The sequence below is a fragment of the Nerophis ophidion genome, linkage group LG25 (assembly GCF_033978795.1).
Source record: "Nerophis ophidion isolate RoL-2023_Sa linkage group LG25, RoL_Noph_v1.0, whole genome shotgun sequence".
Lineage (NCBI taxonomy): Eukaryota > Metazoa > Chordata > Actinopteri > Syngnathiformes > Syngnathidae > Nerophis > Nerophis ophidion.
Window position 1 is genome coordinate 27,346,517 of NC_084635.1, and position 15,737 is coordinate 27,362,253.

The 15,737-nt window shown below is 38.9% G+C and overlaps 1 protein-coding gene across 13 annotated transcripts in view; it reads right to left on the bottom strand.

Moving 5' to 3' along the window:
• The window catches only part of herc1 (HECT and RLD domain containing E3 ubiquitin protein ligase family member 1), a 179,255-nt gene that overhangs the window by 51,018 nt on the left and 112,500 nt on the right, over nt 1–15,737 (bottom strand). For 5 of the 13 annotated variants that reach the window (XM_061886983.1, XM_061886982.1, XM_061886988.1 and 2 more), the window contains 11 exons: nt 14,456–14,577; nt 14,145–14,374; nt 9,393–9,661; nt 9,101–9,153; nt 8,798–8,998; nt 5,506–5,680; nt 5,023–5,290; nt 2,332–2,578; nt 1,610–1,869; nt 1,398–1,525; nt 333–469 (listed from right to left, as the gene is read on the bottom strand). In XM_061886983.1, coding sequence (XP_061742967.1) covers nt 333–469; nt 1,398–1,525; nt 1,610–1,869; nt 2,332–2,578; nt 5,023–5,290; nt 5,506–5,680; nt 8,798–8,998; nt 9,101–9,153; nt 9,393–9,661; nt 14,145–14,374; nt 14,456–14,577 — 2,090 coding nt within the window. The remainder of the gene's footprint in view (nt 1–332; nt 470–1,397; nt 1,526–1,609; nt 1,870–2,331; nt 2,579–5,022; nt 5,291–5,505; nt 5,681–8,797; nt 8,999–9,100; nt 9,154–9,392; nt 9,662–14,144; nt 14,375–14,455; nt 14,578–15,737) is intronic. The other 8 variants (XM_061886987.1, XM_061886986.1, XM_061886984.1 and 5 more) reach the window with 5 other exon arrangements.

The window sequence follows — 15,737 nt, forward strand, 5'->3', positions numbered from 1 at the left end:
GAAACTGACAGTAGTGACCATGTTATGAAAACGTATTGCACTGTTATTGTTTTGCATCCCCCGTCATCCTAGTACCCCCCGCTTCCCTCCCCAGAGAGGAGTTTTACAGTCTAATTTTACCACTGTTTTTACCACCAATAATATTACCACTGTGTAAGCCAACTACAGGGATAAAGTAAGGAGATTACGACTAAAAGTTAACTGACATCTGTCTTCAGAAATGAACTCATATGTATACAGAAAAAGTCCTGTATATACTGCATCAATAAAATTAACCAAAATCAATCTGAAAAAAACATTACAAAAATGTTGAGAATAGTGTCATTGTTTACCATTAACTTGCCAGATATTGACCATTTTCTCCAATGCAGACGCAAGATACTTTCCAGTGACACTCCAAGCAAGAGGAGATAAGCAAAAATCACTGGGCGATCCAAAACCTGAATGTCCCTCTTCTGAAGAATCATCACTGAATTTCAAGAACAGAATAAAAAAAAGCATCTCAGACAAATAGATTTTATTTATTAGGACCATAACAAAACAGAGTGATAAAGCATTGCTTTTAAACGTCGTGCATAATGTGTTATACAATATGTTTAAAAGTATTCAATGATTATGTATCCATTACCTGAAACAGAAAACCAAACCTTCATTTTAATGAATCAAAAAGTACAATATGCTTATTCGGTTGTTGAACATTGCCCCTAGATTCAAATTTAGCATGAGAGTGAGGCTTTTTTTTTTTCCCAACAAGGGTAATGAAAATATGCGAAGAGTAATAAACTCGAATGACAAACATGTTTAATCTGCTGTGGATTCATTTAAAATATTACGATTAAATATAATTAATTTTTAATCTATAAAACTCATGTTTACTTTCGCATGAGCAATAAGGGATTCTACGTTGCAGATGGGTTCATTGTGTTACAATTTTAATCAAGATTTATTATGACAATGGATTAATTATGACATTAGCATTAATTTTGAGAGCCCTAGCAAAGAGTAAAACCCCTCATTCCAAAGGCCACACTAAAATAGATTCTTGATTTATTGTTATAGCCCGCAAGGTGGTTTTCTTTGATAATTGATAATTTGTTAAGTATATATTAGTTTATCACATCATAATGCTTTCCTGAATATTCAAGTAAATAAAGGATTCATTTTTATTGAATATTAACAGAAAAATATGTTGGCGGCTGATATATGAAATTGTATAATTTGGTCTCGTTTCAAATTGGGATTTTTACCCAGTTCGATGAGTGTTGTTCAACATCATGCACTAATTTGCAAGACAGATGCAGAGTCGCAATTGTTTGAATTTCTTAGCATTTTTTCTTGTACAGGGTTAACATAGAAAAAGTTAGTTTTTGGATTTGTAGTGTTTCAAAGTGTCTTACTCCTTGTTGAAGACGCAGGTTTGCTGCAAGGTGTACTGGCTCTTGGTTACATTCCAGACCCTGACAGTGCCATCATTGCCACTAGTTGCCAACAGGCCTTTCTTTTTGCACCAGCCACATGTGAGGACCTAAACAAAGAGAAATAGGTCTAAAATGTTAATAATTGTAGACCAGCAGTAAACATGGCAAACTTTCTGCTAACGATAACTCACCCTGCTTTGATGAGCCTCTAACTTGATAAAAGAACACTTCCGCAGGTCCCCTGCCATATCGGCAAAGGTCTGTGGCCTGGTCTGATTGTCACGGTCATGGGCTGCTAGTGTACGCACTAGCTGCTGGGTGGCCCACTGCCGATGCTGTGAGGAAAGCCTGGATGACAGGCAGCAGGCTGCCAGAGCATTAGCCAGCTCCAGAGGGCCTACAGCGGAGGGATTATGGGAAGGATGGGCATACAAATGCGCAATTAGACCTGCTTGACATGGAAAACAAGATGACAAAGTTGGCCCATGAGTGAGAGAATGTAAAACATGAAAAGACAAAAGACATACATATAAATCATCAAAAGGTGACCAAATAAGGTAAAAAATAGGGGTAATGTTCACATAAATTAGAAATGCGCAGTTAGACCTGCTTGACATGGAAAACAAGATGACAAGCTTTGCCCGTGAGTGAAAGAATGTAAAAAATTAAGAAAACTACATACATGTGAAACATCAAAATGTGACTTAATAAAGTATAAAAAGAAGAGGTGGCATGTTCCCATTAATCGAAAATGTGAGATATATATAGTGAATTAATGAATATCAAATAATCAAATGATTAAAACATCTGAACAACTGGCTCCTTGAGTCCATTAATTAGTTTTGTGTTAAAGTAAAATTACACTTATAAAATGTTTGATTACATTTTCCATCATTAATTTACTTAATTATACCTCCAGGACACCTTTCAGGCACAGGCAACACACCTCTTTTCTCCATATCAGCCTTATCATAAGCAGGTCTGAGTTTGGCCCCTTTATCTGCCAGTAGAGCCACCAGAGCCTGTGTCACTACAAAGTTGGGAGAAGTAATAAGCTTGTTCTCTTCGGCCATGCCCCGCAGGAAACTGGGTAAGAATTTTCTCTGGACGGGGTCATCGACTGTTGTCAGATTCATGCCTGTTGCTGCAGAGATGAGATTCTGGAAATGAAATAAATAATTTACACGTAATCGTAAATCGTACAGTAAAATGCAATAACAGGAAGTAAATATAAAAAAGTGATGTACTGTGGAACCTCTACATTTGAACACCACATAATTGAAATATGCAATTTAAGTAAGTCCCAAATGTGATACAATGACCGTGAAACCACAAATGGAAACTGGTTAGGAGGGCTGGAAATCTTGGCCAATGTCCCAAATCGATTTGATATCAATTCATAAAGGTTTGAAATAAATTAATCACGATTCGATTTGATCGGCACTTAAATATTGAAGAGTCTCAAATGTGTTACATAAATATATATACAGGGTGATTAAAAAAGAATACGCCAAAATCATCATTCAGTTCTAAAGCATTGTAATAGACTGATGGACAGATCCCCTGATCTGTGTGACTTTTTTTCTGTGGAGGGGTGTTTATGACAAAGTTTATGCTTCACTTTTGCCAGCAAATATTGATGACATTAAAAATTGAATAAGTGCAGCAAATCAACATGATGGATCGCAAGACCCTGGGGCGCGTTTGGGAGGAATTCTCATATTGTTTTGATGTTGTCCATGCTACCGGTGGTGGCCATGTTGAGCACTTGTAAAGCATGAAATAAATACTCAGTTATGTTCAATATAGGTGTTCAAGTTCGGTTTTCTATTGTTTTTTATTTTTGAAATATCGAGTGATAATTTTGGCGTATTATTTTTGAATCACCCTGTACAAATGTAAAAATTGTTTCTCTTTACCATAAACAACTTTGGACAGTTTACACATTCTCAGAAGTAACATTCTCACAATAAATAAAAATTGGCCACATATAGCAACATGCAGATTACCCTGCAAATTTAATACAAATAATATTTTTTCAGGTAAAAACAATAACTAAAAATGTACGATATATTCCTGTCACTCTTTTTGTTAGCCCAGCCAGACAAGATGTAATGCACAGCAATTATATTGTGAGGGCCGGAAATGTGTGCTCGGTTTTTCTGGTGCACTTGAGGCCAATGCTGCGTGCAGGGCGATTTCTAAGCAAAAGTACCTCTTGTCTCCCGAGTTACTGCTGCAGTTCTTTTGCCTAGTGAGTTTGCACCACGGTAGCGGTGACCTTAGACGACTCTCAGTTACAAATACAGTCAATAAAAATAACAGTTTCATTCAGATGTTTATGTTACATGATCATAATGTAGTGTGGTTCACTTTGAGCCCCTGAACAAGCCAAATAAAGCTGGCAAATGCAGGCGTAAATATTTGTCAACAAAACTTGCGATGGCATCTATTATTGTACTTCCTGGACCGGTATAATCAGGTGGTAATGCTGGTAAGTCCTTTTTTATTTTTTTTTATTTTGCCCCAGATGGCTAATGTTGCCATACGCTGATAATGTTGTTGCTTCTTGCACCAGACTACCAAGGGGCTGGTGGGGCAGGGCTTAATATTATGCCTTGTGGATTAATATTGCCAACTTTAAAATATATTTGGTCCATAATCAATTACATCAATTACCTAGCCCTAAACTTTAGTAATAATGGTCCAGGATTTGATGAGTTGGTGGTAAAAGACGGACTGTCGGCAATAGCAGTACAGTCTTGAAGAAAAAAAAAACTTTTTGGGAATTTTGAGTCAAAAATACGTGTTTTCTTTTCTGTGCGTTTTAGACAGTAAAAAACTGCTATCACAAAACTAACAATGCACGGAACGGTGATCCTACTATTTTGTAAATAAGTCAAAAACGCTCCTTTTAAATTCCATACCTGCATACTAACTCAAGGTATAGTGACGTTATTGTAAAAGCTAAAGCAGAGGAAGTACTTTTCTGGCAGGACACAGCGCTTTCCTCACAATGCCTCAGGCTACAGCTGAGAGGTACAAAGTAAAAGTATCAGAATTCATCTTTTATAAATGTACACTAGTCCTGTGTAAAATGTCATAGAAAAATTAAAATGGAAGTTTTTTGTTTTGTTTTTTAAATATCAGCAGGTGGGATGGCCTGAAACGAGAAGAAATGACACGGAAGCTCAGGCAGCAGTCTAGACAGCATCTCCGAGAATGACCACAAATGTACATCCATCAATCTGTGATGTCACAAATGATTCAATGTTTAAAAAAAAAAAAAAAAAAAAAACACTACAACATATCATTCAGAGGTTTCCAAAAAAAAAGAGCAAGCTCACGTCGAAATGCATGAACCGTATGATTTCCAACTTTGCAACAACATTTATAAATCAGAAAAGAGGAAAATCATCGGAGGTCCCCTTTAAATAGAGCAGTCTGACCACTTTTGCCCACACAATCTTAGTAGATCACATGCAACGTGGCCACAATAGTACAGACAATGTTATTATTTTGCACATGATATTTAGCATTTGTTATTTGGCATTTTAGTTGATCAGGCCCTCAATATTTTAATAAGCAATACTTAAAATCATACCTGAGTGCAAAGCTGCACCAGCAGTTTGGCAGCATTGGGGCTGTTTGAGGCTAAGCAGCCCACTGCTGTGCTGAGATACGCTAAACAGGAAATTGGTTTGCTGGCCTTTGCAGCTCCGCGTGGCCTTTCAGCATGGCCAGAGCTTATTGTAGGACTGGTGGAAAGACCAGCTCGGCCTGCTGCTGCTAGGCACATCAGCCTGACAAGAGTCCTGATGTCTGTTAGGCCAAGTGACTCAAGGCCAGCTGCAAGGCTGCAACTTGACCCACTGGGTAGGAGGGAAAGGATAAAAAAAGTAAAAAAAACATAGCATTTTATTTTAAGTAAAGACAATCATGTTGTGTATACAGATTGCACAATATTATCCTTTATCACAAGTATGATAGACATTATGCTATTGTTTGTTGTGTTTTTTTACATGTGTTTCAGTGCATTTAAATGAAGTCATGGTGTCTTGTGCCAAATTGTGTGGATGAAGGCTACCTCACAGACAACAGAGACAAGGCTCTCATCACCATCGTCCTGGCAAGCAGCACCTGAGCTGCAGCAGTCACCCTTCTCAGGGCCATCACTCGGTCATGGGGGTTGTGTAGAGCGGCTGCCTGCTCTCCAAGAGTTACCCGGCCCGATGAAGTCTTGTCCACTGATGGGTGACAACCTGAACATGAAAACACACATAATTAACTTAGTTGATGTGATCCAGCCACCTATCTAGGTCAGTAAAGTCCACTGCAACAACCATTTTAATATACGTTGTACTTGTAGATTGCAAATGGATTGAGGCTAGATGAACAATCGAAATGTGTTTCTTCTACATTTAAAATATTAGAAACAGGGACAGAAAGCTCAGTTATAACAATTATGTTATTGATTGTATCGACAAGTTGAACATTATTTTTAAATGCCCAGATGGCATCTATCCATCCATTTTCTACCGCTTATTCCCTTTGGGGTCGCTGGTGCCTATCTCAGCTACAATCGGGCGAAAGGCGGGATACACCCTGGACAAGTCCCCACCGCATCGCAGGTCCAGATGGCATATTCATGTTATATCAGTTGTAAAGCTGCAGTGCATACATCTAAACTGACTATTATACGAATGAGGCACATTTCAAGGCATTTTATAATTTTTAAAGACACATCAACACAAGTAGTGCAAGGTGTATCTACAAACCCCGTTTCCATGTGAGTTGGGAAATTGTGTTGGATGTAAATATAAACGGAATACAATGATTTGCAAATCCTTTTTAACCCATATTCAATTTAATGCACTACAAAGACGAGATATTTGATGTTCCATAAACTTATTATTTTTTTTGCAAATAATAATTAACTTAGAATTTCATGGCTGTAACACATGCCAAAGTAGTTGGGAAAGGGCATGTTCACCACTGTGTTACATCACATTTTATTTTAACAAAACTCAATAAACGTTTGGGAACTGAGGAAACTAATTGTTGAAGCTTTGAAAGTGGAATTTTTTACCATTCTTGCTTGATGTACAGCTTAAGTTGTTCAACAGTCCGGGGTCTTGTTGTCCTATGTTACGATTCATATTGCGCCACACATTTTCGATGGGAGACATGTCTGTACTGCAGGCAGGCAGGCTAGGAAAGTACCTGCCCTCTTTTACTACGAAGCCACGCTGTTGCAACATGTGGCTTGGCATTGTTTTGCTGAAATAAGCAGGGGCGTCCATGATAACGTTGCTTGGATGACAACATATGCTGAAAAAAAACCTGTATGGACCATTCAGCATTAACGGTGCCTTCACAGATGTGTAAGTTACCCATGCCATGGGCACTAGCACCCCCATACCATCACAGATGCTCGCTTTTGAACTTCGCGCCTATAACAATCCGGATGGTTATTTTCCTCTTTGTTCCGGAGGACACCACATCCACAGTTTCCAAATATAATTTGAAATGTGGACTCGTCAGACCACAGAACACTTTTCCACTTTGCATCAGTCCATCTTAGATGAGCTCGGGCCCAGCGAAGCCAGAGGTGTTCCTTAGTGTTGTTGATAAATGGCTTTCGATTTACATAGTAGAGTTTTAACTTGCACTTACAGATGTAGCGACCAACTCTAGTTACTGACAGTGGTGTTTTGAAGTGTTCCTGAGCCCATGTGGTGATATCCTTTACACACTGATGTCGGTTTTTGATGCAGTACCACTTGAGGGGTCAAAGATCCGTAATATCATCGCTTAAGTGCAGTGATTTCTCCAGATTCTCTGAACCTTTTGATGATTTTACGGACCGTAGATGGTAAAATCCCTAAATTCCTTGCAATAGCTCTTTGAGAAATGTTGTTCTAAAACTGTTCGACAATTTGCTTACAAATTGGTGACCCTCGCCCCATCCTTGTTGGTGAATTACTTAGCATTTCATGGAAGCTGCTTTTATACCCAATCATGGCACCCACCTGTTCCCAATTAGCATGCACACCTGTGGGATGTTCCAAATAAGTGTTGGATGAGCATTCCTAAACTTTATCAGTATTTATTGCCACCTTTCCCAACTTCTTTGTCACGTGTTGCTGGCATCAAATTCTAAACTTAATTATTATTTGCAACAACAAAAAATGTTTATCAGTTTGAACATCAAATATGTTGTCTTTGTAGCATATTCAACTGAATATGGGTTGAAAATGATTTAGAAATCATTGTGTTCCGTTTATATGTACATCTAACACAATTTCCCAACTCTTATGGAAACGGGGTTTGTATATTTAACCGCTCCATAATGAATAAAACAATACACAATTTCATATCTAATCGATCAAATTTTGACAATGAAGATTTGCGCTCGACTACTCTACCAAATGCAGCTGAATAGGCTCCAGCACCGCCCGCGACCCCAAAAGAGATAAGCGGTAGAAAATGGATGGATGGATGGATACTCTACCATGCACTACATTATCGAGTGCATGTCCCTCCCATCATTTAGACAAACTTACAGAGACAGATGCTAGATGCAAAGCCAAGTTATTGAAACACACCTTATGACTTAAAGAAATATAACTGAACTCAAAAATGCTCCACCTTCCTTCACATTTGGCGTTTGGAACCACTTTGGTTTTCTTATAGGTATGAATGACCCTGTTGGTAAACACAACGTGGACAAAAGTACAACTGAAAGTTGCATGTGTCACACAAACATCACCCAGACGCGAAAACAGGTGAATAAAACAATAACAGGAAGCACATAGGCTACAAACGTTACACGAGGGTCAGCACACGATTCAAAGAGGGCCAAAAAAAACTATCAGGTCACTGCTGTTGACATGCTACTCTTTTTGTTGTGGACAACGCCAGGTTTTAGAACATTCTGCATTGAAATTTTTTTTTTGTAAATTCAATTTAAAAAATGTTTGTAATTACAATGAACTTGCGTACCACAGTGGCAGAGTGGCTGTGCCTTGTGCCCAACCCGAGGGTCCCTGGTTCAATCCCCACCAAGTACCAACCTCGTCACGTCCGTTGTGTCCTGAGCAAGACACTTCACCCTTGCTGGTTAGCGCCTTGCATGGCAGCTCCCTCCATCAGTGTGTGAATGTGTGTGTGAATGGGTAAATATGGAATCAGTGTCAAAGCGCTAAACAAGTACAACCCATTTATCATTATATTTATTAAACTACATGTTAAAAAAGGCATGAACATTTTTCTTTTTTGTAAAAAAAAAAAAAATATCTACACTTAAGTATCAAAGAGTAAATGTTGTGTATCATTGCACCCTTAATCAAGTTATTTTTCTGAGAGGACAGACTCACCGATCTGCAGTAATGTCTCTTCCATACTGTTGGTGGCAGTTATCATAGCGACAGAGGCCCCCAATGGGTCACTATCAGGAAACTGTACAGCCTCCGGGACAGTTCTGTGTTCACTCAGACCTAATGGACCTGCTAAAAGCTCAAATTCCTCCTCCCCAGTGAGCTTCTCATCTTCATCAACATCCATCATGTCCCAGTCTTCTGTGGAGTAGGACAAACACATGAATGCGAAAATAAAATGAAAACGCAAAGAATGTATAATTTTAAACTGTTTTATTATTCTTGTGTTCATGTACATTGTACCTTCATACACACTGTCCTGCTTTCCCAGAAGATCAGGAGCCTGGCCCTTATATCTGAAAACAGAGCAAAGTAATAGAAGCCAAATAATTATATTGTTACAGAAAAGAAGAAAATTTGGCATTTAAATAATACATCTAAATGTGGAACTCTCCCAAAAGTTCAAACTCTCACGACCAATAACCAGCACAAACAAAAAAAACATATGAGGGGCAGACAGAAGGAATACAAGGAGTAGTGACGAATTTAAAAATGAAAAACTTATTATATCACATTACTAAAAGTGTGTATATACCTCTCAACAATTGGGACTTTCGCCTTGCTTTTGATGGCTAAATACTTCTCTCTGCAGGCACCACAAAGCAGGTAGTAGGGGTTTCCACTGCCACATTCTCCTCCAAACCAGCCGTCTACGTATGAGCCATTACTACGGTAGCCTTGTCGGTTGGCACTGCGACCACAACCCGGGTGGCTTTTCTTCATATGTTGATTAAAGTTGGCTACATTGGCTTCGCAGAGTTCACACACCACAACTTCATCTCGATCCTCTGTTTCACATGCGCGCTGAGGCGTGGCAATATGTCAAAAAAAGAAACAGGTTCACATACATTAAAATAAGTTGCAAAATTTAGACGGGCACTCATGAAATGTTAGTCAGAGAAAAAGTCAATGGCAACTTTGTGTTAGTAAATTATTTGGCAATATTAAAAAATTTCAGTGCAATGTACCGTGTTTAAGTTAACGACCCTCGTACTGGCTGACTGGCGTTGTCACCTTTACCCAAATCAAAACCTAAATAAGCTTTTGCTCGGACATATCCTTGAGACATATGAAGAATGGCTGAGAAATTATTTTTCAACCAACAACAGTTTTCCTCCATTTGTGCATATATTTGTTTTAGATTTTCTGTTTTCATATATTTTTTTATACTTATATTTAATCGAGTTGATGCAGTAATCATGTTGTATGTCTTGACTACAATGACAACAAAGCTTTTGTACATGTTCACATATTACATCCTGTGGCTAACAATCTAAAAAAAATTAAACACTTTATTTTGAAGCTGAACAGGAAGTCATTGTGTGCACATTTTAATGCTGTGTAACTATCCATCCAAGCATTTTCTACCACATGAAGACAGCAGATATTTTGGTGTTGTAATTGCACTTTGCTTAGCAATAACAAGTTATCAATATTCAACATATATAAACATATACAGACAGATTTATCATAGAAATGACCAAATTGGTACTCAAATTCAATGTCGAGAAAAGTGGTCGACCACATACAAGTATATTGATATACACTTAAGTGGGCACTTTAATTAGTAATAGGATAGGAGGAACACAAAGGGCTGGGAGTTGATGTTGTCGACAGCAAAGGGGAACTGTACTTTTGGAATTTTGCCTATCGTTCACAATCATCAGAGAAAGAATGTTTGTTTTTATTTTAAAACAAAAAGTCCTTCTTTTGTAAGTTAGTCAGATTTTAGACTTCATTTTGAATAAAAAAAAACCTCACAAGAGACCTTAATCGTTGCTAGAATTAGCACTACCAAACATTAGGTTTTACTACTTGGCCCCTAACATTAGATTTTTTAAATATTGGTTGCAATATGAAGTATTTGTTACGGCTGATTATGGAAGGAAACTCAACCAAACCAGAATCTCTTAGGGCTCTGGTTTACTCATCAACATGAAAAATCTAATCATAAAAACCCAATTTAGGATCTGGTTTTAGTTTTAGCGCTATTTTGGCTTGCAAACTATTTCTAGTCGTGCAGTAATCATTGCTAATGCTCTCGTCAATAGGGCCTTTTTAAGATGGTCAAGGCTCAGGATCAACAACATTAAAGATTTATACATTAACAACAATTTTGCCTCTTTCCAGTTAATTTGTGAAAAATGTACACTCCTTAATCAAATGAAGAAATACGCAAAATATTCAAACAAAAACTACTGACACAAAACATTAGTAAACACAGATTGGTATGACTAACATGTAATGAAAATGTCAGATGAAAGATTACCCAAAATAGCACAAGAATGAAAACTCCATCCATTTCCTACCGCTTGTCCCTTTTGGGATCGCAGGGGGTGCTGGAGCCTATCTCAGCGGCATTCGGGCTGAAGGCGGGGTGCACCATTGACAAGTCGCCACCTTATCACAGGGCCAACACAGATAGACAGACAACATTCACACTTTCATTCACACACTGGGGACCATTTACTGTTGCCAATCAACCTATTCCCAGGTGCATGTCTTTGGAGGTGGGAGGAAGCCGGAGTGGGGACAGCGTGGCGAAGTTGGGAGAGTGGCTGTGCCAGCAATCTGAGGGTTATTGGTTCAATCCCCACCTTCTACCATCCTAGTCACGTACGTTGTGTCCTTGGGCAAGACACTTCACCCTTGCTCCTGATGGGTCCTGGTTAGCGCCTTACATGGCAGTTCCCGCCGTCAATGTGTGAACATGTGTGTGAATGGGTGAATGTGGAAATACTGTCAAAGCGCTCTGGGCTCCTTAAAAAGAGGTAGAAAAGCGCTATACAAGTACAACCATTTACCATTTAATTTAACCGGAGGGAACCGATGCCATACTTGCCAACCTTGAGACCTCCGATTTCGGGGGGTGGGGCGGAGGTGTGATTGGGGGCGTGGTTGGGGCGGGGGCATGGTTAAGAGGGGAGTATATTTACAGCCAATTCACCAACTCCAGTATTTCATATATATTGCATATATATGTATGAAATACTTGACTATCAGTGAAATCTAGCTATATATATTTATTTTATTATATGCATAAAAGAATTAATTTCATACGGCACCTATCAAATACGTGGGCTTCAGGAATCAGAACAGACACCCTCACTTGCCGTGAGGTGCGCAACACCACATAAAACGTTGGCCAATCAAAAAGCAACCCCATAACGCTATAGTCAACATTCACCAGGAGATGGCAACAGACAACATAGATCACTCTATTTCAGACGGCGTTGCCATGGCTGTAACTTCCTCTTTGTTATGCTTCGTCTATGTGTGCAGTTTTTTATTAAAATCCGTAGATGTTGTAACGTGATTGGGTAGGCAAGCTGTTTATATCACAAGAAAGCGGACGTGAAAACAGGCTGTACCCACTCATGTCCGCATGGAGCTGGAGGGTGTGTGGCCTCCAGCTCCGGCTGAATTTCGGGAAAAAATGTCTTCCGGGAGGTTTTCGGGAAAAGGCGCTGAATTTCGGGAGTCTCCCGGAAAATCCGGAAGTGGTGGCAAGTATGACCGATGCAGTCACAGGGAGAACATTCAAACTCTACACAGAAAGATCCCGAGCCCGGGATTGAACTCAGGACTACTCAGGACCTTCGTATTGTGAGGCACATGCAGTAACCCTTCATCCACCGTGCTGGGGTTGAAAACTCCCAGGAGGCAAAAGAACATTTCTCCATTAACATCATGGAGAAAAACAATAAATACCTCAAATGCAAAAAGAGTACATTTGGAACAAGCTAAATCAATAGCCTAGAACAGAACGCAGTAGAGGAACTTTGCGGATCGTTGCCCTTTAGAGGACGGAACGACCTAAAGTCTAAGGCGGGAGTAGGGAACCTATGGCTCTAGAGCCAGATGTGGCTCTTTTTGATGACTGCATCTGGCTCTCAGATAAATCTTAGCTCACATTCCTTAACACGATAAGTAATGAATAATTCCGCTGGTAATCAGTGTTAAAAATAACGTTCAAATTATAAAACAATCTTATGCATTTTATCCAACCATTCATTTTCTATCGCACCTGTTCAAGAAGTCGCATTAATGGTAAGAAGTTTTATATTTATTATTGGTTAGCTTTAGAATAACAATGTTATTAAAAAAATAAGAGACTTATAATACTATAAAAATGTTGGTCTTACTTAAAAATGCACGCATTTAATTGTATTCAGTATTAAAAAATATTATATGGCTCTCACGGAAATACATTTTGAAATATCTGGCTTTCATGGCTCTCTCAGCCAAAAAGGTTCCCTAGGTTTTCCAGATTTACCGACTGACAGTTTTAGATCTTCTGACGCTTCCAACTTTAAAAGGATCAATTACATATATTTTACACCGTGAGTCTCTATGTCACTTAAGTGACAATTAAGTCACTTTGGGAGGAGGATTTGGGAGTGATCCTATGTGAGAATAGCTGGACAGACTTTTGTAGATGTATTTGTGCAAGATACAGCCTCATCCAATGAAAGCTAATACATCATACTTATACCAATGTTTGACTAGCTAGGATGTATGGCAGAATATCTGAATCGTGTGACTGGTGCCAACAGTCCCCAGCTAACTTAAAACACATGTTATGGCTCTGCCCATCCCTGTGTAGTTATTGCACTGAAATGTTTAATACTTTGTCTTTGGTACTTGGCAAAATGATTGAACTGAATCCTCTAAATGGACTATTCGGGGTATCCCCTCTGTCATCTTCTCTCAGCAAATCCAAAAAGAATCTGGTGGCATTCAATACTTCGTTAGCTAGAAGACCTATTGTGCTTAACTGGAGAGGCTGCAGCACCTCCCTACCACAGCTGCTAGATCAAAGATATTCTCTATTTCCGTAACTGGAGAAAATCAGGGTGACATTGAACGGTGGATTTGTAAAATTTTAAGAAAAATAAGGTCCTTTCTTAAAATATGTAAAGGAGACTGGTCTCCAGTTTGACCCCGATGGAGATGTGGTTGAATTGCACAGGATTGAGGAGCCTTTTATTTGCCTTTGTGTATTGCTGCACCATGTTGGAGCCATTCAGAAGTGTAGATGTCTGTAGCTTCATATCAATATTTGCCTGTACTTATTGTATTATTGTTGTGTGTATTAAATATATGTGTATTGTATTGTGTTTTTGTGTTAACTGTGTGTCAAAGAATTATAATAAACAAATGTTTACAAAAATTTAAATACAAAAAAAACAAGCGTGTGTTTTTAATGGGTGTGTAAAAATGAAGTCATGCAGTACTAACACCAGGTTATAGCAGCCCTCTGTTCAGGGCATTAAATCACACACACCCATGTTGGCCAATCCAGTACCTCCGGGATCCACATTCCCAGAATGTCAGGTTCACTGGCAAGATCCTGTCCAAACATGACCTCCATCGCCTCCTCATCAAGGTCCATCTCAAGCTCTTCATCCAGAAAGTTGAAGTCATATAGGGCACCTGGGTCTTGTTGTTGCTGGTGAGTGGGAACCTCCCTGCGTGACTGGCTGTGGTGGGCCTGCACTGAGCGGTACAATCCAGCTTGCAGAAAAAAGAAAGTGATGTAATCAAGTGTAATCTTAATTTGATCCTAGACTGACTGTAAGGATGTCTAATGCTTACCGGCACGGGCAAACAATCTGCGAGCAGCCAGATCGAAGTGATGTTTTCGAGAAACAGAAGATCGTCCTCTTAGGGCGACTCCAGAGGAGGCTGTTGCACTATCGTGCTCTTGTCCCTCAGAACTACAAAGTGCACATACAGTTCATTAATTCAAAATGTCCAATTTATCATTTATTCTTAAAAGTTAGGTTACCTTAATCAAAATGTATTAAATAGTCCCCTAATTGACTATAAGAAATTATGGGGTCCCACATGATTTATACAAATTTGGAATTGTGCTTTAACATAGAAAGAGTGAGGTAGTGAATAGTGAAGTGAATTATATTTATAAAGCGTTTTTCTCTTGAGACACAAATCGCTTTACATAGTGATTATCTATATCGTTAGGCTACATTTAAATGAGTGTTGGAGACACTGGGAGCAGGTGGTTAAAGTGTATTGCCCAAAGAAACGATGACAGTGACTAGGATGATGGAAACGGGAATTGAACCTGGAACCCTCGAGTTACTAGCACGGCCGCTCTACCAACCTAGCCACGCCGCCCATATATCCTTTCCGATGTGCTGTATACTAAGGGTGCTACAAAAAACAATTGACATCCGAATCGTGATTATTATATTACATTGTAAATCAATTCATACTCTTAGGCGACGATTCACAAAAAAAGCAAATATAGCAGTCAAGAGGCTAAACGGGGGAAAGACTTGCACCTGCCAGACGCGCTGGCTTGTCCAAAAATTATCGTTTCAATGTTGTTGCATTTTAAATATTTATTTGCTTGAAAACAATGGTGAACAAACTTTTCAAACTAAATGCAAAAAAAGAATAAATGCCATCTTAAATGCATTCTATTAAAGCGCTGTCAATGCATTCAATCAAATTAAATGCAGTCAGCAGAGTATGAAATTCCCTGTCATCGTCTCACTCCCTCAATGAGCACATCAGGTGAACTGCTGATAATACTACACTGACATAACACACCCCATGTGACTCATATCCCCATCAATCACCAAATGAATGCACCACATATAACACAAATAACATTAGCTGACACCTACACATACGTTTAAAACACATAAATCCAAAATAAATTTTTAGACCATCTCCACGCTTACTTGCTGCTCATATACGTCATATGTTAGCTGCCAAGACAAGCTTTTGTATTCTTTAACCTGTTTTGAAAAGGTTGTATTACCATTTTTACTTCAAATAATATTTTGCGAGAATTGGTTTCAATCTAGAATCGTGTTAAATCACCCTATCAATCGGAATCGAATTGAGA